Source organism: Pimephales promelas, chromosome 1, assembly GCF_988280905.1.
Source record: "Pimephales promelas chromosome 1, fPimPro1.hap1.1, whole genome shotgun sequence".
In the NCBI taxonomy this organism is placed as follows: domain Eukaryota; kingdom Metazoa; phylum Chordata; class Actinopteri; order Cypriniformes; family Leuciscidae; genus Pimephales; species Pimephales promelas.
In genome coordinates, this window is record NC_142769.1 from 17,661,559 (window position 1) to 17,686,425 (window position 24,867).

General features: G+C 36.4%; 1 protein-coding gene across 1 annotated transcript; it reads right to left on the minus strand.

Annotated features, from left to right (window-relative positions):
- Positions 1–499: 499 nt before the first annotated feature.
- Positions 500–23,944, minus strand: dok1b (docking protein 1b). Its single transcript, XM_039669314.2, has 5 exons — positions 23,619–23,944; positions 10,503–10,796; positions 10,062–10,152; positions 5,248–5,420; positions 500–3,327 (listed from the first exon to the last, which is right to left on the minus strand). Exons 1-5 carry the CDS (start codon positions 23,673–23,675, stop codon positions 2,215–2,217), a joined length of 1,728 nt encoding a protein of 575 aa, XP_039525248.2. The 5' UTR covers positions 23,676–23,944; the 3' UTR covers positions 500–2,214.
- Between the last annotated feature and the right edge of the window lie 923 nt (positions 23,945–24,867).

Genomic DNA, 24,867 nt, shown 5'->3' on the forward strand with positions numbered 1-24,867 from the left:
AGTACAATTTAGTTTTACTACAAATAACATGTGCTGAGTGAACAATCAGCAAACAAGTGCATTCAACAGAAGTGCTCTCTCTCTCTCTTATAGAAAGTGTTTTCCTCTTATCAGCTCGCACACCACAGCTATAGGTGTTACTATATTTCGTTTAATATTCCACTAATAAGATACATTTACTTCATAGACAACCTTCTTTTTTATACTCATAATTATACTCTCTGTTGTCAGTGTTTCTTTGTCTAGACACGAGTGTACAAACCCTGCCTGGTATCGGTTGTTGGTATCGGAGCATTTTTACGAGTACATGAACTCAGCGCTGGGCCCAATATCGATACATCCCTAATGGAAAACTAATATTTTACATGAATAATCAAATAAATCAAGCATAATACATTTTTGGTGTTATAATAATGTATAATGCATCCATTAGTAAAAAAACCAAAAACTTTTAATTTTACTATCTTCTTTTGTATTAAAAAAATCATAGCATTCTCAGTTTTTTTTTTTGTTTTTTTTTTTAATTTTGATTGAAAGACAGCATTTTCAAGAAATGGATGCACTTCCCCATCATTTGCTTCATACGAGAACAACGGCTCAGTTCTGTTTTCTGTTCTATTATCCAAGCATCAAGTGGCCAGCGGAATGAAAACATAAACGGAACATTCAAGAAAACAGGAACTAGTTCAACATGACAAGTGCATCCAAACTAAACCAGAGTGCAACTTTTTTATCCATACGATGTCAAAACTGAAACCGATAATGTGACCTCTTTAACACACATGCACTATTTAAAGTTTGGTGGTAACTTGGGACTTTAAATAGAAAGCATCTGTGTGTAGAATGATGAACCAAGTTTACACCAAATTTAGCTTGTCTCAAATATTTACTCAGTTGTTTGTCTATTGATTTACTTATTGTTGGATATAATACAAACATAATGTCAAGGTCAAACTAAAATAACAAAGGATACTGATTACAATTGACAATGATAAGAAGAGAGATAAAAAGTGTAGTTGTCAGTCCACTTCCTTTTTTAATACCTATGAGTAATTTGCTGTTAAAATGTACCACTGCAACCCAGTATTATGGTAAACTATGCTTAGCCAGACCTTGGACCAAATGAATGCATTCTATTTAGATGAAAGACTCTACTCTCTCAACACATTCACTGTTTTCTGTATAGGAGCACTAAACATTGAAAAAATACAGCAGATTGTGATGAATAGGTCAGATTTTGGCTGTCCACTTAAAAGAAAAAAAGAAAACTTTAGCAGTGGAAGAAAAAACTAGAGGATACTGGAGAGAGGACAAAAGGAAATGAGTGAGAGGGTGAACAAGAAAGAAAACAGGACAGAGAACAGTCTGTACCTTCACACACTGCCAGGCAGACACATATTAACTCGGCCAACTCCCATCTGAAGTAAGGCCACTTTTTTTATACAGATGATTAATATTCACTTTGCATCAGGATTATCCCTCAGATGTCAGTTGCTTTTCAGGACGACAGAGGACTAGATGAATGAGGGACTGAGTTAGAAGGATAGGGCATTCAGGGTAATTTTCATGCCCCCTTAAACCAACTCCAGATTTTTCCTAGGATATGCAGTTGTGCACATACTTGTACATTTTTTGGAAATGGTAAAGTACTCATGTACTATAATTTTTATTATTATCATCATATGTTGAACAACAGCACAGCTGCTGACTCATCCACATACACTCAGACATATAAAACACACACACACACACACACACAGCAGTGGATTAGTATCCTCTTTCTACAATCTCCATGCAAAACAATGCAAGGTTTGTATGTGCAATAACTGACCTGCTAGTGCAGTCTCTGCACTACTTCAACCATTAAATTGAATCTGTCAGATAACATTCAGACCACAACACTATATTCCCTAAGAGAACCAAGTGTTATGCCAAGTGCTTCATTATCTCTTCCGATACGCAAGTCTCAGACTCAGATATATAAAATAGGACTACTTTGCCCAAGAAGTGCAAAACTCTGGCATGTGCCAGTACAAGCCCTTTCAGAGGGCATTATCCACACAAAAGTTTTGTATAGTCTTAGCTCTCAGCCACTTTGACAGTCAGAGACTACATGACTAAGGTTTCAATCTGTGCCCTGACACTGAGCACTCCCTTCTTAACGTGGACAGATTTCCTTGATCCGTGACTGCTTAAATGTCGACAAAGGTGAAGTCAAATGTCTCCTAAGTTGTCGTAGATGATGTCTGGAGACTGCATGGTTGGATACCACGCATTTGGAGGTGGTTGATGTCTAGATACTTTGTTATACAGGTCCATATTGTTTCCAGCACCTGCACCTCTTCTGCCAACTTCCGTGCTGTCATGGCTGTTGCTACTGTTGTTGTTGTTCAGGTTAGCACTGCCTTTATTTTGAGGCAGTGGATGAGGGTCTTTCTTGGGCAATGCTACTTTGCTTGGTTTTGGTGCTGTGATAGGTTTGGGGCCTTTTGGTCTGGGAAGTGGCGGCGGTTGTTGAGCCACCTCCTGACCTTGAGGCTCTTCCATTCCCCTGGTTTTCCAGGGATGCACTTCCGAACGTGCTTCATCATAAAGCGTGATGATAGGAATTGTAGATCTGGCTCGTCCCTCTGGCTCATCATAGATGTGCTCTGTTGGACCTCCATCTGCAGGGTGTCTGTTTCGCCCATCGAGTCCCAATGCCATTGTACTTTGCACCAAGTCCAGACTGATATGATCATAGATGTCTGAGTAGAACGGCTCAGGCTTGATTCCTGAGTGGCGGCTACCCCCCTCTTCGCCAGTCGGCCTGAGGCGGGGGTTAGGAGTGGGTATGACTTTGATACTGTCCACCGGGTCTGAGTACAAACAGTCCCCTAGACTGGGCGGCGCACGGACCGAGTCAGCAGGCTCCGAGTACAGACTCCCTTGGTCCTCTAACAGATTTTTGGACCCACGAGGCATGGGAGACCGTGGAGGGGTCCCACTAACTGGAGGTGGCGGCTCTGGAAGGCTTCGGCCCTTTATGTTTTTCCCATCATTGTCCTTTCGACCAAAGACACCATCCGCAGACCCAGGCTTGCTACCACCAGAATCTCCATCTGGTTCACGACTGTTTGCTTCCGAGATGGCAGCACGGATCTGCTGGAGAGCTGGGCAGTCAGAGTCTAATGATGGACAGCTTTGATGTCGTTCTTCAGCTTGGGCTTTCTGCTCCCGAATGGATTCCTCAACCATGTGAAATATCTCATTCCCCTGCTTTGTCTCAAAGGTGAAGTTCCCCGGCCCAGATTCACAGCGTCGCCCAGCTTCAAAAGAGAACATCACCTGCAGAGCATGTCAGAAATGCGACAACATGTTTGTGACATTTCTTCACTTTCATTCTAATTCTCTTATCCAGAACATGGTTGCTATTTGAATTAACCTTCTTTAAATGAATATTTCAGCATCTTACTTGAAAAAACCCAAAATGGACCCAACACAATGGTCTTAATAATCTTCTTGGACCCACTTTTTATTAGGTTTATTTAATTACTATGTAATAACATTTAAATTAATAATTTGATATGATGCACATTTTGCATGGTTTTACATTTGCTTAAATGTAAAAATACATTTAACCTTCACCTTCACCTACCACCCTTAAACCTTCACATCCCAGAGTAAACCAGTCCCTAATCTTACCCCTATCACCTTGATTGCAGCAAAAGTGTTTTACAATACAACATGATCAGAATAAGTGTATTGTACCCAACACATTTGGGGGCATGAATAGTACGCCCCTTGGAATTATAAGGTTCTATCTGACATTTTGTCAAAATTGAGTTATTCACATTTCTTATTCTGTGACAACTTATTTACATTATGTGATTTTTTTTTTAGGTTGTGTACGTTGTGGGACTTTTTATTGAAAAAATAAAAAGGTTTTATCTACAAAGTCAAACTCTAACTTGGCTCTATAAGGCGTGAGCCAATCAGCACAAATGCACAGAAGAGGACCAGTCAGTATCAACTTTATATGTCCTGTCGCTGGCTTTTTCCTTAAAGACAGGAAAGATCGCAGACACACAATACCTGTGAGGATTATGGCATGCAACGCAAAGTTTTTAAGAAAACTTAGAGTCTTAGAGAGTATAAGTCTGTTTTAAAAAATGAGTTAGAGAAAGTATTATAGTTATGTGTTTTAAAAAATGAATCACATTTTTTGTGATTATATAGTCAGTGAATCATTTTTCAATGATTATTACTTTATTAATTAATTTGCTGAAGCATTTCTTTTTCTTGAGGTTTTTAAAGTATTAAAATGTCTTATTTTTTTTTACAATATTAAGCCTTAAATGTCAAATAGTCAGCAATTTAATTGATGGAGTCTTAATTACAACAATAAACATTAGCAGGTTATTTCAGCCATACTGATATCTAGAGAGACAGCCATTTTACCTTGTTTATATTTTAATGTTTTCGCAGATAGAACCTTATAATTCTAAGTGAAAAGTGTTGTTGTTTTTTTTAGAATTAGAAGGTTGTTATCTGCATTTGACCCATTAAAAAAATTACATATTTGAGAGGATTTTGATATTGTATATTTAGAATACATTTAGGGTCCGTATTATTTTCATGTCTGAAAGAAACTTGTTCCTCATATACATTTTCCTGTATGTAATGCAAAAACTTTGAAGCTCAATATCTCAAAACTGCTCAGAACGCAGATAGAACCTTATAATTCCAACTGGATGAGTAGTTAAAAACATCAAATTTAAATTGAGACCATCTTTTCAAACTATCATGACCTGCTTTCAATAGTCATTCACCACATTAGCTCTGCCTTCCGCCCAATCATAAGGGATAGAGGAAGGCCAGCTTCCTGTACCCAGACAGTTTCTATAGTAAAGACAGGAAGCAGAGTTGGAAACAACAGTGGTTTAAGTTCCTGCTTTATATGTCATCTGTAGTATGAGGCCAGCTGTCTGCAACAATGTTGGGTTAACGCAAACAGCCGTTAGATTATTTTAGACATGATGCGTGCCGTCTACATGCTAATGTGTGGGTGTCTATTTACTATGTATATACAAAGTCAAGGCTAAGGCCATTTTGAAGGTTTTTCATCATCTGTTACCCTCCTACAGAAGATATTCACTGCCATTGAATATCATGCAAGTTACCATTTATAGCACTTTACACTGATTTTGAATTGGTTTGAAACTTTGTATAACTGAGGACAATTCAAAATTAGAAAATAAAACTCACTCGGTCTCTTCCATAGCGACGGAGAAGTTTGTATGGCCATATGAATAAATCCTTTTTAGTCTTGGGGTCCTTCAGAATAAGGTTATCCACATTAGCTCTAAGCCAGTAATTACCAGATAGACCACAGCGCTCTGATGCTTCTGTCCTCTGGACACTCACCCAAAATTCATTTACTGAAAAATAGAAAATGGAAGGTTATGAGTTCACTTCAGATGTAATATTGTAAGACAGGTATAATTTGTATGTGGGTCAATGGAAAAAAGATAAATCCATGATAAAGAAAAAGAAACCTCTTTAAAATCGCATTTAAAAACACATGCTAAGTTTTTACAAATGTACTCTTCATGTTGGTTCTGAAAAAAACTTTTATGCCATTTTAAAAAAACAGGTTCAATTTAATAATTCTAAAAATGTGATATGATTACTGTATGATGTAAAATTAAATGTATATTTTTCTTCAATCACATACCTTAATAAAATGTTTTCACAATTATTTTTAAGGTATAGAGTTTTGGTAACACTTTACTTGAAGGGGTGTGCATAAGACTGACATGACACTTTCATAATCATGACATGACATATGTCATGAATATGAAGGAGGTTTTATGCATGTTTATGACAACTGTCATTAAGTGTCATTCGCTTAATTATGACATTTTTAATGCAAATATAACATTGTTTGAGATGTCTTTGTCATGACAACTTGACATAAACCAATACATCATAATCTGCCATGTCTTTGCACACCCCTTCAAGTAAGGTGTTACTACAGGTTTTTTTTTTTTTTTTAATTCAATATAACAAATTATACACCATGTGTGAGTGATTTGGCGTACAATTGTTTTTTAAAATTTTGTTAAAATATGTTTTGTTATGTATAATTACAAAGATGAAAGAAAGAATGGTGAAATACTTAATTATTTTAATTAGGCTTCTTCTCATGAAACCAGAACAGCTGTAATACATGCTCATAGTGTTTTATTCAGGTTATTTTGTAGCTGTAACTTATTGACCCTAAATAGCACAGTCAAGATGCATATAAGATTGATGAAGTCTAGTACATTTTTTCACAACACATATTGTTTCAAAACAGCTTCACGGAGTTTTAAATTGTGACTGAGTGTACTGTATGTAGGCAAATAAAATTAGATATAGTAGTTGGGATTACTAATTTGTTATGTGGTGATATGGATAAAAACCTCTCCTTTATATGGGCTTAAAGTATCGCGATAGAATTGTATCATCAGTTCTGTATCATAGACTGCAAAAAAAGATTATGCCCCTTAAAGGTACAATATGCAAGATTTTTCACAACCAGGGGTCGCTAACCTCTTACAATAACAAAGGCGTATATTGATGACGTATATTCTGCATTAAGCGGAATTATGGATCTTGTCGTCAAGCTAATGGATCTTTTATGGATGAGTGAATACAGTGATGTTTTTAACATGACTGGTATGAAGCCGGGCGCGATTGCTAGACGTACCAGCGCCACACGCAACGCGAGTCCCGCGGATATACTGTAAATAAATAAGGACCTTTCATTCTACCGAACTACACGCAAGTGCTGGATTAATACTCAACACAGACACAGGTCAGTTTATCAGACGAATGAAACTAGTGCTGTTTCACTTGCTATAACAGTTACACTATCACACTAAACGTCATTTGTGGGTGGAATGTTGTTAGTTAGTTTGTGTGCTGTGTTGGCTGTATGAGACAGTAAGCTAGATCAACATTAGAATAACATACAGATCATATTCTAACTTTTCATAATGTTGAACTACATAACATTGATTAGTTTTATGTACATTTGCTCACCTGTCTAATAAAGTAACATGCAACACTCGCGTCTCTGTCAAGTCGAAGTTAGTCCCAAATGTGGAGCTCTATGGATTTGAAAAGATATTGATCTTTGTTTTAGTCCTCTTTTTGTCTCTAAGTCTGCTTGCCAAGGTCTAAAATGTTTGAACAAAACAACAACAGCGTGAGCGTTCTTCTAGGCATAACGGGCATAACTGGCGTAACCCAGTTGTCAATGTCTGTCGCCATGGTTACTATTGCAGCACGAGGTCAAACCTGGTGGAAACTGAGGGTAACATGGATATAACGCTATCGACTGGCGACTCCTCACCTCTGCTTACACGCCCTGTTTCCTTGGTTAAAATCGCAATTTTCTCACGATTTACAAATGGTTGGAAACATTTGGGACATTGTAAGTAATCAACTAAACAAAATATATAACATTGGCCTAGTGTTTTTTGGATATTTTACTGCAAAAATCTTGCATATTGTACCTTTAACTCTCTTTCATTGGTGAAAAGGAAAGCCGCCAAAATCCTAATATGGCGCTGACATTTTGCACAGATTTGGGACCTGATTCTGTGTATTAGTGAATGCGGGACTCGAGTCTACGCAGTAGTGAGCATAAAGTGGAGCCACAATTTCAAGGTGCCACCCTCAATCCCACAGAAACAGTTAGCAAATCGTTTACTATGTGAAATAAACAGTTATTGACATGTAGAAATTAAAGTTGAAGCTCCAATGTCCTCCCAAAAATCCCTCCAAAAATCTGTTGGTGCCTCTGTGACTTTTTCGTTTAGAGAAGCGGTCAATCGTGACGTCACAATCCAGTTTTTATAGCATCAAATAACAAACTAAGATCAAACTTATTTCGAAAAAAAAAACAAAAAACGGACACTTAAATTAGTGTGATAAAAACTACCTAAAATGACAGAAAACATCTTTGGAAAAGTAGACTTCATGGGTAAGGTGGGATTTATGACCAACCACATGAGGGTGATCCAGACGCTTTGGCTTCACTTTCAGCACAGTGCAGCAAGCTTGTTAAGTATTGGGTAACACTTTATTTGAAGGGGTGTGCATAAGACTGACATGACACTGTCATAAACATGACATAACACCTGTCATGAACATGAAGGAGTCTTTATGAATGTTAATGACTGTTGTCATTAAGTGTCATTCGGTAAATTATGACACTTTTAATGCAAAGTTGACATTGTTTAAAATGTCTTTGTTATGACAACTTGACATTAACCAAGACAAAAAATGTCTTTGTTATGACAACTTGATATTAACCAAGAAATCATAACCTGTCAACCTGTCACAAATATGTCATAACATGCAGGTCTAATTATCAAACTTAAAGAAGTTATTTAGCTTTGTGTTAACATTACATTACCCTGTCATATGTTATGGTTGGTTTTAACTTTGGTTGTCATGACACCATTATAACTGTGTCGTGAATATTTTACTTGTCCTCAAGTAAAGTGGAACACATTGTACTAGTTATGATGATGTCATTAAGGGTTATTACACAGTCAAATGCTTTAACAACAGTGTCATTAATATTTCCCCTTACCTCAAGTAAAGTGGAACACGTTGGACTAGTTATGATTTCTTGGTTAATGTCAAGTTGTCATAACAAAGACATTTTAAACAATGTCAACTTTGCATTAAAAGTGTCATAATTTACCGAATGACACTTAATGACAACAGTCATAAACATTCATAAAGACTCATGACAGGTGTTATGTCATGTTTATGACAGTGTCATGTCAGTCTTATGCACACCCCTTCAAATAAAGTGTTACCAAGTAGGGTGAGTTGTATTGAGTTGTGAAAGTTTAACGTTAAAATTTGTGTACTGACAAGACTAACAGAAGTAAGTTATGTGGCTTTACAAGTAAAACTGAACATTTTTTGAATCTCAGGAAATTAGCCAACACTGGTGTTTTTCAAATCACGTAGGAACAGTATAAAAAGTACAATGAGGATGTTTTTCATTTGATGTGTCCTGTGCGCTATATCCCAGCTAAATTCAGCACAGATACGCTTCTGCTTATCAAAAACGAAAGGCCATCACCGGTTACCTCACTTTCCTCTGCTTTTCTAAATGCTTCACTGTAATCTACGTTTATTGTCTTGTCTATCTCTGGATTTGGCTTTTAACTGAAATACCCCTGGACAGGGCACAAACAATCATTATTCAATACACATTGCACTCTGATGCCCACCGTCATACACTGCCATGGCCGAAAAGGTCTATATAAATGATAGTCAGAGTGGCAAGACTGTATTTTAGCAAAGCCTTTTAAATGTCAGCTCTCGCACTCTTTGAGGAAGTCAGTGCTGCCCTTACTAAAAACAGAAGTGATCACAAACTATTTCCCTAGAAACACTCGAGAATGCACAGCAGGAGAAGATGTAGTTTGTGCTTTAAGTGGACTTAATAGTGGCTCCTTAACTGTTTACCTTGCATAGCACTGGATGAAGTGAGTGCCAGCAATGAAGGAGGGGCTCGAGGAAATGCCTGAGATTCTGCTCTACTTTCTGTCCTCCATTTGCTTGTTAGCCCTTTGCACCTTTCACTGTGACTATTAAAATAAAATGAGTGACACAACCAACTACATCTTGCTGGAAACAGCTCTCGAATGTTTAACTACAGTACGTTCAAGAGCTCTAATATTTTGTGCTTTGTGACTACTAACATGAGCAGGAAATTTGCATGCATACTAATCTGTTTAGATTTGCATCTAGAACATTTCAATTCACTGATCTCAGATCAGTTTTGCTGGTCTAGATAATATACAAATAACTTCAGTCTAGGAACCAAAAAGTAACTGAATTGAGAGAGGAGATGATGTCTAAGTCCTATGTTTTGAGAAACTCATTGCACATGGAAATAGTACTTGGAGTTGTAGAGATCAAAAGAAAAACCAAAAAACTGCTGTCGCACACAGTTTGTTAAAACGCGTGAGTAAATTCATACTTTGTCACATGTCTCTTCTTACCTTCCTCTCTGGAGTAATAAATTAGATTTTCTGCCATTTGTAGCTCTTGCTGTCCATTTGAGTCAAAACTACTAAGAGAACCACTTCCTCCCTTAGAGTGATAGAGACAAAGAGAGAGAGAGAAAGTGAGACAGAAAGAGAGATGCTGAGTTAGTATAGGGACAGAGTAATATTCCATTTGGAAATTCCCAACATGTCTATAATGGATTTTAATATTCCAAATACATCCATAACCTCATTATAATATGGTTTAAAGGTTATCACACGTGTGATACAGCTGAACAGAATTCATTCATTTTCAAACCACACATTTTATAAATTCAATTCATTGTAAAAGCTGTTAAAAAAAATCACATCTCTCATTCTACTCAGGGGCAAAGTCACGAGCATTAACCACATAGAACCTTTAACCATTAAAGAGACTCCATGATGTCATCTCACCTGAAAAGCAATCTCACACATCTTCTCCACCCACTCATTGGTAATATATTTCTCAGCTGCAAAGATGTACGTCTTTTCATTGGTCTCCACATAGAAGGCAGCCATGTTTTCTTTGGGGCAGGTTTCAGTGACAGCAGGGAGTATGCTGATGCATTCTGACAGACGGATTATCTTCTTGTCCATTTTCTTAGTGCTGGGTTTATCACTGGCGCTGCCCGAGCAATCATAAAATTCAAGCCTTGCGATGCCGTTTTGACTGGCTGGGAACAGTACGAACCAGTTCTTCTTCCATTTCTAAAAAGGAGAGAGGGGGAACAGGGTGTTTGTACTCATCTATGAAGATCTGGCAGTGTCTTATGTGTCTAAAACGTCCTGAAAATACATACACACAAAACTATTTCTGTTAGTTTGAATCTAGACATAATATAGATAATATCAACTCATGTTCCCTCAAGTCACTATCCATTAAAAGGGAATTCGCTTTATCTATTTTATAAATGCATCTTATTGTGTTCAATTTATCCATCCATATTTATTTATTTATTTATTTTTTAAGCTGCAGTCCAGAGTTTTTCCTCTTTGTCGCCATCTCTGTTTGAAATCTGCAATTGCAGTCATTCGCAGAATTATCAACTTTATGTGAGTTGTAGTTCAACACCCTCGACATGGCACAGCGCAGATTTTTTTTTTTCAAACAAACTGTTTGAGGAGACTGTGAGGCTGTCAGTCACCGCACCGGTGTGGATACTACTGGCATACTGGAATCACAGATTATTCTTTTTGGAAGTATGACCAACATAAGAATTTTCACCAGAAAATGTCATCTGAACTAGGAAAAAACATCTGGTTCTGAACTTGCAGTAATTAAATCTAACAATCGCTTATAGGTTATATCATGCAAAACCGTGAAATTATACTTTATACTATACTAAATATATTGTCCTTCCGATATGTATTGTTGTTTTCGCATGGGCCGGTTGCAGTCTCTTTTTCTGCCGCCTCTCCGAAGTCCGAACGAAGTCTTTTGCATTTGCACTGGAGATTGTTGTTTGAACCTTGCTGGATCCGCCAAGGCTATATATATCCACCTCCAACATCCGACTAGCCGATACTCCTCCTTTATGTGTACAGATGTGATGTAAAGACGCGAAGACATGCTCGAATCTCCTGCGGAAATCCACCAGTACCACTGGAATTAAAAACATGCTTACCACTTTGAATCGAGCTAAGGCGAGCAGATAGTTTTGAACACTGGCTGGTTATGTATTTTCCAACCCGATCTCACGACCAAGTCGTACGAATTCGATGAATGATTAAAAAGTGGCTAATTCGTAACAATTCATACGACCTCACTCGTACGAATTAATACGATTTTGCTAAATCGTACATATTTTACGAATTGGCCAATTCGTATGAATTCGTACGAATGACCTACCCCTTACCTCGCCCCTAAACTTAACCATCACGTGGGTTTAGACAAATCGTACGAATTAGTACGAGTGAGGTCGTACGAATTAGTACGAATTAGACACTTTTTAATCATGCGTCGAATTCGTACGAATTGGTCGTGAGATAGCGTTGGTATTTTCTCAAATATGTATTTTGGATCATTTTTAACCCAGAAAAAGCTATGGCAGACTTTTCTCTGGTGGTGTACACTGGAATCTTCCAATCATTTAGTCGGGTTAAAGGCCTCCCTTTTGTTAAAATAGTTCAATCCATTAGTTGTTAATTGGATGGAAGCAGATCAGAACATGATCTTGAGGTTGATTTAAGTCCCTGCCCTACATTTTTCTTTTTCAATAATTAGTTTTACTCGCGTCAATATGGAAGTAAGATCTGTCGCTACTTCGCAACTTTAAAAATTAACTTCCATGTACTGTATCTGCAAATCATTGTTGAATTAAATCAAGGCCATGAAATCTGGAATTTTTTACAGGAGGAGTGTCAAACTTCTTCCTTTATTTAGCATGTAGGGTCATAATGCTGAGGTCAACAAGAACTTGACAATGATGACTTTAAAGCCCCTTCCTCCAGATGGACATTGAAAGGCAGACTGCAGCAAACAAAAGACATCTATGTTTGTGTGTGTGAGAGAGAGGAGTGTCAGTTCCTCCTATTGTTTGTAACGTAACAAGAAAAGACAATAACCTTCAAACAAAGGCACAAGTTTTTCAAGCTGGTTCAATATTGTGATGCAGATGTGTTGTTGCTAATGTCAAGTCAAGTATATTTAAATAGCGCTTTTCACAATTTAGATTGCATCAAATCAGCTTCACAGTATCAATCAAAACATAATAACAATGTCCGTTTCTTAGTGAAAAAGCATCCACCTTTGGTAGAGCTAATCAATGGAATTACTGATTGGTTAATTAATTTGTAATGCAGTGTACACACTACCAAAGCCAGTCTATTAGAAGAAAAGAAACAAACCATCATGATATGTGGAGTTATGAATTGCGTTTTTAGTATCTTATACTGTTCCTTGAGGTCCATTAGTAATAATGGTAGGATTTTTACATCAAAGGCAGGCATAATTCAGAAATAATTTTCTATAATGCTTTCGTTTAAACGGGCCTGTCTTCTTTAAGACTTCAATGTAAACACCCACTGCTATGATTGGGTAACATCTTTGCATATATATAGGTATTATACATGTAGAAACTAGAGATGTTCATTTAGGTTTTTTTCTAACCGACAATCGATGCTCATTAACAGATCATTTACTGTTAACCCGACAAGATTATGTTGAATTATAATTCAATTAAATTAGAAACGATAAGTGTCTGTGACCCAGTAAAAATCTAAAGTTTGTTTTCTAGGGTTAAGTTTTACTTGCATAAATAGCAGCATAAACTACAGAACAATCATCACATCACACACTTGGCTAAGAACGTGGAAATTTGAATACGTGTGAAGTACAAAGCCTATATGTGTCAAGCAGGCCGAGGGCCGTGAGGACGCCGCGAGTATGAATTTTTAAATGCAAATGAGCTGCTGCTCCCCACAATCCAGAATAGCACTGTGCCTTTACAGCTTGTGCCTCGGATACTCTGCCAAAAACTGGCAAAACATCTGTTTGTTTTTGATTATCATTTCTAAAGCAGCCCCTCTCACGTGACATTGGCGTTCTTGGTCATTATGAAAGTTTATTATTTGCATGCTTTAAAGCCATATCAGTTTAAACTTCAGATATATGGTTTTATGAGCGCACAGAAAGCTGGCTGTCAGACAGTCCGTGACTATTAAACTAAATTCTCTTTTGCATCTTAAACTGTCAAAGTTTATTATGTTTGTGAACGTAAACAGACGGGAAAGAAATCGCATGTGTATATTAAATCTGTGTATTAAAGTGACAGCAGTGTTACATACCTACTGCTGTATATGCTGTTAATATTAAAGGGATACTCCACCGGGTTTTCATATTAAACTATGTTATTCCCTTAACTAAGACGAGCTGATGCATACCTCTCTCGTCTCAGTGCGTGCACTCTATCGCTCTGTATTGCCGCAAAACTATGTTAGCACTTAGCTTAGCCCAGTGCATTAAATATGGGCCCAAAAGAGAAGCGACCAAACACTTCCTCGTTTTCCCTATTTAAACACAGTTACTCGATTAGTGTAACTCGACCTAGGCTGGTTTTTCTAAGCGTTTAAAATTGATGACTATATTGTATGGCGGAATACCATAAAAAAGTGCTTTAGAGCACTTCAACTTGGCGCAATAATACCTTCACGCGTGAAAAGTCCTCTTACCGGCTCCCGCTTCCTCGCTCTCCCCCTCCCTCTTATTTCCGTCAATGCAGCCAACGTGACATGCGACAAAGCGGGAGCCGGTAAGAGGACTTTTCACCAGTGAAGGTATTATTGCGCCAAGTTGAAGTGCTCTAAAGCACTTTTTTATGGTATTCCGCCATACAATATAGTCATCAATTTTAAACGCTTAGAAAAACACAACGTTTTATTTTGTGTCACCAGCCTAGGTCGAGTTACACTAATCGAGTAACTGTGTTTAAATAGGGAAAACGAGGAAGTGTTTGGTCGCTTCTCTTTTGGGCCCATATTTAATGCACTGGGCTAAGCTAAGTGCTAACATAGTTTTGCGGCAATACAGAGCGATAGAGTGCAGCACGCACTGAGACGAGAGAGGTATGCATCAGCTCGTCTTAATTAGTATAGGGGAATAACATAGTTTAATATGAAAATCCTGTGGAGTATCCCTTTAATCAAACAACAAAAGAAAAACAGAAAATCACACAGTGTTTGATTGAATAACTTTAGTAGCTTTAATATGAATACATTTCTTACTTGAATGCTGCTGTTAGATGCTCTAGCGGGGAGATAAACATGGCGGTCTGTCTACAGCTCACTCGGGGGAGGAGCTAAGCTAATAGTTACCAGTTGTGGACTTGGATTATTTCCCTTGATTTATGGGGAAATTAACAAATGGAGTGGATGAATTTTGCCACAGGGGGGTTGTGTACACACATGATTATGTTCAAAAACAATCTAAAAGTTAACTTTTCATAATACACCCCCTTAAAGGGATACTCCACTTTTTTTGAAAATTGGCTCATTTTACCACTCCCCCACGGAGTTTTACCGTTTTCGAATGTATTCAGCCGATTTTCTGATATTTAGGCCCCGTTTACACGAAGGGAAAACGCAGAAATTTCCCTGCGGTTTGGCCTCTCATTTACACGAAAACCCTGTTTTTATCAAAGAAAACGATTATTTCTAAAAACTTTTATTTTTAACGACATTTTAACGACCAACACGACATTTATGTGTTGGCCTGTCAACTGGGAGAAACAGCGTTTTAGGTCCTCTCTTGTCGATTCTGAGGATACTGATTGGCTTGCATGGCTTTTGGCATAGATATGATGGTGCTCGACGGCGTATTTATGCGGGTGTGTGCACGATGTTATTATTGAAAACGGAGAGGGGGAAAATATTTGTTTCTCTAAATACCCGGCTTTGTGTAAAAGTGGCCTCAAGTTTAACATCAGTAACCAGACAGTTTCTGGTCTCATTTAAACTGGGTATCCCTTTAAACTGGTAGTAATAATCTGTCAAAATACTGCAGGTTAATGGTTAAACATGTAATTATGAGCATCCCTATGTGGAACTATGCAATTGTGATTACAGTTGCTGGATAACGGTAACAGAGCAGAACTTGTGCTGATTGCAACAAATGATTAAAATGATCCAGGATTATAAAAGAGAGCGATCCTTGATCACTTTCTGTATAATTTAAATTTGAATAACAGTTGTTTTGGTGGTACTAAAAAGAACAATGTGAAGTTGACATTTCAGTCAATAGCTTGTGGGCAATATGACCAAATTCTCATTTCACGATACGATAAATTTTATTTCACGATAATGATATGCTGTGTGTGTGTGTATATATATATATATATATATATCATTAAACAGTTAATTCTGTATTATTTTATCTCGTTTTTGTTATTAAAATAAGAAAAAAAAGATGCAAATTACAAACAATATGACAAATAGGCCTACAATATAACAAAAATATGAATTAAATAACATTTTTCAGATACAACAGGTTTATTTAACATGAAGTTAGAATTAGTCCCGAAATTGAATAATAAAATTTAAAAATAAAATATTGAATATTCTTCACTGTATGAATTATAAATGTATTCTTATTAAAGCTAAAAAGTTATTCAGTCAAGCAGTAAGTTTACAATTGAACTGAATCAACACTGAACTGACTTCAGCTGAACAATGACATTATTTTCTTTTCATATGGACAAAATGAACCCTGTTTGCACCATTGAATCATTTTCCTGTTATCACAGGAAAACAGTCTGAATTATATAAAGCACTAAATAAATAAAGGAGACTCAACTTGACAACTAAAGACTGCACAGCATTTGGAAAACGTATCAGGAATCTAAATCTGTTTTTGTTCCAAGTTATCCTGTTGCAGTATCTCTCTCTTCAATAAGACTAGAGAAGCCATCAAATTATTATTTTTTGACTGCTTTGTACACAAACTGCTCTGTAATAATTTCCCAAAATGTTATTAGTGTGGAAATATTACACAATCTGTAAACAGGACGTTAACACAGGTCAGGGAGGGGTGCAAAAAGCAGCGAGCACATATCCACTGGCAGAGAAAATACTGTACCAGGCGAAGCAAGCTCACTGTTTGCAATTCTTGAAATATTGGAAGAAAAACGCTGGCATTTTCTTTTCCTCTACCTCCGTATAATGCCTATTAAAGTAGTGTTTATAAGCGCAGCGCTGCTTTGTGTACAGTTTTCCTTCAGTCCGTCTGGTGTTTTTGTTATGTGCAGGGATGTTTTATGTAGCAGAAGAAAAAAATGAGTTTACTGTGAGTCATTTGCAATGACACTATGTGAAAGGCTATGCTTTCAAACTAATGGCAACTTCCCTCACCTCAAGTTCTATTCACATGTCCACATTCCTCAATAGTAACTCTCAGCGCACTTAACAAGAGTCTTGTTGGGTCATTCAAGCATATCTGCCTTAATTGACCTCTTTTACACATCAAGACAGTCATAAGAGTTCACAGCACATATAGCCCCCATCAAAGGAAGTGTCAAGTGTACCGTCTCTCATACAAAAAAAAAATAAATAAATAAAAAAATGCAAGAAGCTGAAAAGGACCTTTTAGACAGACCCCAACCACTGACCATTGCAGACGATTCTGTACAGATAACAGATGTCAATGTGGTAAGGATGGGGTGTGGGATTACCCAGCATGCTCTTTTTCCTCCACCATTCAGCAGGTATTTGTGTAGCAATGTTCCTTTTTAAAACTACCCTACCCCTTTCTTTTTGACTGGCTGATGCATTCAGTGAAGACTATACCAATGACAGTGGATACAAATTCAAACATTGGTTTAACTACATATCATATTAATTATCATTATCATATTATTAATTAATACCAAAATCAAATTAATCGATGATAGAATGGAGTGGTGTGGAATTGTTTTATTTATATAGACCTTGCATAGCCATATAAGGCAACACTTGAGGAATATACTGTGCAGGATGGAAATTATGCAAATAGTAAGAAAGAAAGAGGGTGACTGGTAACTTCCTTAAATCCTCAACCAAAGCTATTCTGATGAAATTTCTGTCTCTGCATGTACATGTGCTGCACTTTTTTTAGGCTAAATATGTAAAAATAACATATTATACATCTTGCTTATATGAAAATACTCTCACAGTAAAAATACAGTATACATATGAAGAGTTCAGATCCAAAAGCCTCTAAGTGCCATTTGAAATTTTCTTCTAGAATGATCATTTTTATCAAGCTTGTATATTTAAGTTCAGTAATTTCACTGAAATTGCAATGAAGATTACCTATTAATTGCCATTTAAGTGAAATTACTGAACTTAAATATACAAGCTTGATAAAAATGATCATTCTAGGAGAAAATTTCAAATGGCACTTAGAGGCTTTTGCATCTGAACTCTTCATATAGACTTTAACCTGAAAATATTAACAATTAGGCCTAATAAAAATATAAATTTCCTGTTGTTAACAGCCTGTTGCTTGCAAAGCATAAACATATAAAACTGCTGATAGATATACGTACATGCAGACACTGCACAGAGTGCTTCCATCTTGTTAATATGTGGCCAAGGTCACAGTAAGATGGTAATGATAAAGTAACTTTAAAGTTCAAACTTGAATATATATTTTCATAAATAAAACATTAACTTGATCCCTATTACCACTGGGCATCAAAATGAATAACTCTTTCAGAAAATATTCAACTGTTACCAAAAAGATATTCTGACATAGGGGTGGGCGATATACCGATAGACATGATTGACAGGTAGAAATTTACTCATTCACACATGTCGAAATTACCATAATTGTGAGATTTCAACCGGTAAAAAGCGTTCACATCCTCATAGAGCTTGTAATTACAGTTTTTGAGATGGTAATTTTCTGAGCTCCTACTTGTACTACGTGATAGAAACGTATAATTCCCAGTCCGAGGATGTGAACAGCTCCGAATAGACTAAGCTCGAGATTACCGTAATTACGACGTGGTGTGAATGGAGTACACTGTGTCAATCGCGTTATGACCTAAGTTCACGTGGCGTTGATGTGCCGATCATGAAATCATATCTTTTGGATGTTTTTAAGCATTGTGATTTAAAAACAAGTGATTTTATACCGTTGACGTGCAATAAACAACGAAATAGAACTCATTTCGCTGTATTTGCACGCTGTCAGAGAGATGGTTTCCCTATTCAGCCATATGCATTTCCATTCATGAAATTTGAAATAAACATGAACATGTCAGAACATTTGGATTTGATTAATAGTTTGCTCCCACCGTGGTCCACATACTAATATGTTCTAGTAAAGTACAGTTCAAAAATTATATTTTAACTCTCAAATAATTCACAAAGCTCTTTTAAAACAGTATGACTGATGCTCAGTGACTTGCTTAGAGATGACGAGAGAAAAAATAACTATTCACTGCACAAAGTGTGAGTGAGCAATTGCCTTCCCACATACCAATAAAAGAAGCAGACCAGACTAGAGTTAAAAAGAGAACAAGACAGTGGTAAAACAAATGTTCCACTTTGTGTATTTGAGTATTAAAAAAATAAGCTAAATGACTGACATATTGCTATCATACCAGGGGTTTCCAAACTTTTGGAAAAGTTTGTAAATTGCAATATTTTTCATGGGGATATCATCATATCGATACCTGGGCACCAAGTATTGGATCTCTTCAGGGCCTGAATTTCAGCTCATGATTGATGACGTATTGTACATAATTTTACACAAGTTTCATACTTTTAAAGGAGAACTCCGGCGAACAATGAGCCTTTGGTCTAATAAAACATCGGTACCTAGTCAATCATTCTCTGAGATTTGTTTTCATGATAATCGAATGTAAAGAGTTTTATCTCTAAAAACTGTTTAGCGTATAATGCTAGTAATGGGGGCATTGACTAAGTAAAAAGAAATCGTTAGTTTATACCACTAAAAAGGCTCAAAATAGCCCCACACTAACGCAATAACATAATGAGGCTCCATACATGCAAAACGAAGCATTGAGAACTTTGTAAGTGTACAGACCGTTTAATAAGAAGATACTTTATGAAGACAGTTCACTTCGCGTATACAGACAGGAGCCATCTTAAAAAATAGTCTCGACAAGTCAAAGTGATCTGAACTGTATGAAGTTCAGCGAACTTCTGAACTGTATGAGCGGCGTTCGGGGATCGACTTATCGAGACTACAAAGTGAACTGTCTTCATTTTATTAAACGGTCTGTACACTTACAAAGTTCTCAATGCTTCGTTTTGCATGTATGGACCCTCATTATGTTACTGTGTTAGTGTGAGGCTATTTTGAGCCTTTTTAGTGGTATAAACTAGCGATTTCTTTACTTAGTCAATGCCCCCATTACTAGCATTATACGCTAAACAGTTTTTAGAGATAAAACTCTTTACATTCGATTATCATGAAAACAAATCTCAGAGAACGATTGACTAGGTACCGATGTTTTATTAGACCAAAGGTTCATTGTTCGCCGGAGTTCTCCTTTGATGCAGAACATAGTAATAATTTGAAATCTTTCTTTGTTATGTCTTGTCAGCAAGCTGTGTATAAAGAGCAATTTTTTTTTCAAATTTTAAAAGGTTTTTAAGCAAATGAGTCCATGCACTTGATAAAATGTTTTATTTTTATTTGCAGAGTTATAAGCCATTACTTTTAAGTATGCCACTTAGAAATATCATGAAATCATAAAAAAATGCTGCCAGTGTGTAAGGGGTTAATAGTGACAGTCAACTGAGCGCTTACATACAATATAAATATTTATGTCTCAAATTCCAGCTTTCAAGCTTTTAACATGACAAATACTCAAGCTTTTATTTTGGTAAAATTCTGTAAACTTTAGAGTTTGTGCATTTATTGTGAAATTAGTTTTCCTGAAAACACTATTATAAGTATTTGAATCGGCATGCGTGGAAATGAACACAGTGCCGCTCGTCTTTCTGAAGCTGACTATATAATTTAATACAAACCTGCCTTGTACAATACTGCAGCATGCAAGACAATTTGCATAGAACAAAGCCCAGAAGAGCATACAGATCGTACTGTTTGGGAAGGATCAGAAATATATAAAACACCACCAATGTATTAGTTTTCCATTTATTGTACAGTGTCTATTTGGTTTGACTCTAAAGATCCTTGAGCTGTAGTAAAAGTAAGAGCAAAGGCCAATGTGGGCCAGGCCAAAGTTATCATACTTTCATACACAAACAAGTCTAAGGATTGTAAACTGTTTGACCTGTCACAATATTCCAGATCAAATGTGACATGAAATTGCAATGGAAAGGGTTTTGTTCTACAGTTTTTTCTTTTGGTGATTTTACACCTCGACTGAGGTGTAGGGTGAGAAACAATGCAGTGTTAAAATGTTGAAGCAAGTTGTTTAAAACATCAATCATAAGCCGCATGGGTACTCAATTTGCATGTGCTTGGTTCAGTAGCACAAATATTTAAATGATGCTTAGTCTCTTTCTGAAACAAACAGTGTCAAACAGAAATGTGTTAGTTAGAGTGACAAAGAGACACTTTTAAGTTGTAAAAGAGATCTACATCCATATAAGGACTAGCATTAAAGCAGGTTCTGGGGTTGTTGCATGCCATATGTGGCAATGTTATTGACCTCAAATAGGAAAATAAAAACCTTTATGCCTTTATGACCTACAAATGTAGTGTGTGAAATATTGAAAACTGACTACCATGGATAAAGTTCTAAAAAATTTTTTTTTTTTTTATCAATCTTTCTCTATTTTCTCAAGTTCAGAAAATAGAGAAAATGTTCATTCTTGTCTGTGCTCATGCTCATGTTGGGCATGCAATACAAACAGCTCTCTAATAACAGGGTAAGAAAAAATAATAATTGATTGTACTAAAAAAGAAAAAAGCAATAGATTTGTTTGATCTTAACAATAGTATTGATTTGTCTGCTATTGATACACTATTTTATGAGAACTGAGCTGGACGACAACGCTGTTTTTCTGCAGAACTGCTTCATAGATAATTATATATTGATTGATTCTTTATATTTTACAACAGAACTGAATCAACTCTGAACTAACTTCGGCTGAACGATGACACTTTTCTTTAAGATAATCGAAATGAACTCCGTATGCATCGTTGAATCATTTTCCTGTTATCACTGTAAAACGCGGTAAAGTAGGTGACTTGACTTGATTTGTCTCATGTTTTACTTTGCACACCTTCCACAGAGTTGTTAAACAAGGTACATGCACTTACAACATTTTCATATATTTTATTCTTCTCCTTGTGTTTCCAAATCTTGTTGACAGTTTGATTCGCAAGCCTACAGTCACGTGTTACCTTGATTCCAGCCTCTAGCAAAACTATCCAATCCTTCATAAACAAAAACCTCCTTACACAACTGAAGGGAATCAGGTTTTAGGTCCCCCAAAAGTGCAACCATGTGTTCATCATGATGCCAGGGAAAGACAGTCGCATTGAATGCTTGTGCAGAATATACATTTCCAGCACAAAAATCTCACAGCAGCACGATCCTGTGATTCAGCCATGAATTCATCATCAGCCGCTAAAGAGGCGTCACCAAGCACAAACTTGTTTATTTTTAGTCATGGAAATCTAGTGTTATTGTTGACCAGATATTTGTATTTTGCTATTGGGTTGTAACTAAACTAGTAAACTGATCTGAGAAAAAACTGCATGAATGAATGGCAGCATTAAAGTTTTATCCTCAATTTGAATTTCTGCCATTGCCTGAGGCTAAAGACATACAGTATAGCTGTGCTGTGTGCTCATAATTTGCCTACTTCCATATCTCAAAAAAGTTTCAGACAGAGGAAGTGAATAATGAATTAATGACAAGCCATCGCTCCAGCAAAATGTTTTTGATCCAAGACCGGTCTGACTGAAGACATATGACTCATATCAATGTCTAAAGAATGACAAAAATATATGCCTAACACATTCAATGAGAGAGAAAACAAACAGAACCTTTTGTGGTCATGTGTCTGTGATGTAGCATTTTCCACGGCACATGGACAGACAAGAGAGTGGAAATTATTTAGAGCTGGTCGTGTGTATCTATAACCTACTCTTGTTTGGTGGTTAGATATCATTAAGGAAAAGGAATCTATGTTTATGTAGTTACTGACCTAAAAACAGAATGTGCATGAAGACAGTTTATAGTTTAAGAGGTGTTGTAGCAGGATGTGATGTACTCATTCATGTGACTATCTCATGACGCAGGAGAGGAATAGAGATAAAAGCCATTCCTTCTTACTCTTAAAGAAACGTTGTTTGTAAAATGTTAATTTAGATTTTTTTTTTTTTTAAGTTGACATTTAAAACATTTTGGTTGTTGTCGTAGGTCCTCTTCCATCTGTCACTCTCTATATGATTGGATAAATTTGAATTTGTAAATGTTAAAACATTGGTTTGATGGTCCGGACCAATAAAGTTACTTAAAAATAAATGCATTTCATTTGTATAGTCATATTTTTTGATATATTTCAGACTTAAAGTCTCTGCGATCACGAAATTGTATGATTATGCATACTTTTTCTTTATTATTTATTTAAACAAACAGCAGTTATGCAATACTGTTTTAAAATATTAGAAAAAAAGAATAAAAATCAAAGTCAGTGTTGCACAAAATCACGCAGAAATTAATTTTCCTCCCTCAATGTCATATTTTGACATTTCATATAAAAGACTAATCATTAAAAAAAGATATATATATTGATATTAGTGACTTGAAAAAACAACAACTTTGAAACAGTTTCAAAATAAGTTGCAAACTTATTGCAAAATTAAAGTTTAAAGGTGCAAATTTCTATTTAATTATTTTCATGGTTATAATGTATACATGCATATAATGTATGTATTATAATGTATAGAACGGTTTTCAAACAAGAACACAAAGATGACATATCTGAGAAGTTGGCACATGTGTTTAAACTGGTGTTTTGTAAGATACTCCTGACAGACTATCATGTCAGACATCGTCATATTGCCTGAAAAATCAAACACTATATGAGACAAGATCTTACCTTTCCAAACTTCTGATGCTGGACGTACAGTTGTCCCTCCTTAACGTGAGTGTCCATTTTTCAAACACTCTACCGCTGCACAGCAAGATAACGGATAAATATTTCACAAATCTTTAGACTTTTTCCGATTTCCTACCGCGCGAACTTCCGCTTGTCAAACTTTTTCTTCAGGGGCGTTTCGACGGGAAATCATTAAGATGAATCGAACTGTTAAATGAATGTTTGAAAGGGAATAGCGAAACGTTATAACAGAGTGTTTTCATGCTACTGGTCCTGAGTTTTGAGACGCGTCTCTCTCTCTCTCACTCACTCTCTCTCTCTCTCTTTCTCTCTCTCTCTCTCTCTCTCTCTCTCTCTCTCTCTCTCATACACACATGAGAGAGGAAGCGCGCGCGCTCACTGCCTTTCCCCCCACCTACTCCTCAACCCAAACATAGCCATGACGCCTGAAACCAAATCTTTTCACTTGCAATTATAATGTATATGTTATAATACCTGTTATTCGTTTCTGTGAAAAATCATAAGAGAGGTGCAGCAACCGTCTTGTGATTTTTCACTGACAACATTAATTTATGGCTGCCATTATGCTGTTGTTACTGCTAATTTATTCTCCATTTATTAATTCTCCATAATTTCCATTCTCAACCGTTAACAGCAATTATTTAGCACTGAAATAATTATGGTTCTTTTAATGTAAAATCCTGGATGTCATATTGACTTTCATGATTAGACTTTTTATTTTTTAGGGAGGAATGCACTGTTTGGTCTAACTAAGCATTTGAGAGATGTCCTTCACTGGGCTGTATCTTATGGTTTGCTCACACATGCTTTTTCATATTAGATCAACTGATTTGTTTTTCTTTTATCCCTTCTTGTACTGTACATGTCTTGCAAACATTTATTATTTGGTTTTCTGTTATAAATTAAATATTGTTGCAAATTGTCTTGGTTCATGTCACCGTGATTCAGTTATGGAAGCAGGAGTAATGGGATGAAAAAGCAAAAATGAGGTGCAAACAAATCAGTATTTTGCACCTTATGCCATAATTTTGCAGCAATTATATTTTTTTTATTAATTTAGTTACGATATCTTACAGCTTTTATAGCAAACATCAAAAGCCTAAAACATCTTTACCTGTAAGAACTGGATCAGGATTCAGCATCTATATGTACGTAATCTACTATTGTGCTTCAAAGATTTCTGTAATAGCCTACACAAGTGCACGTCATCAACTTGTGGTAAGTGCAC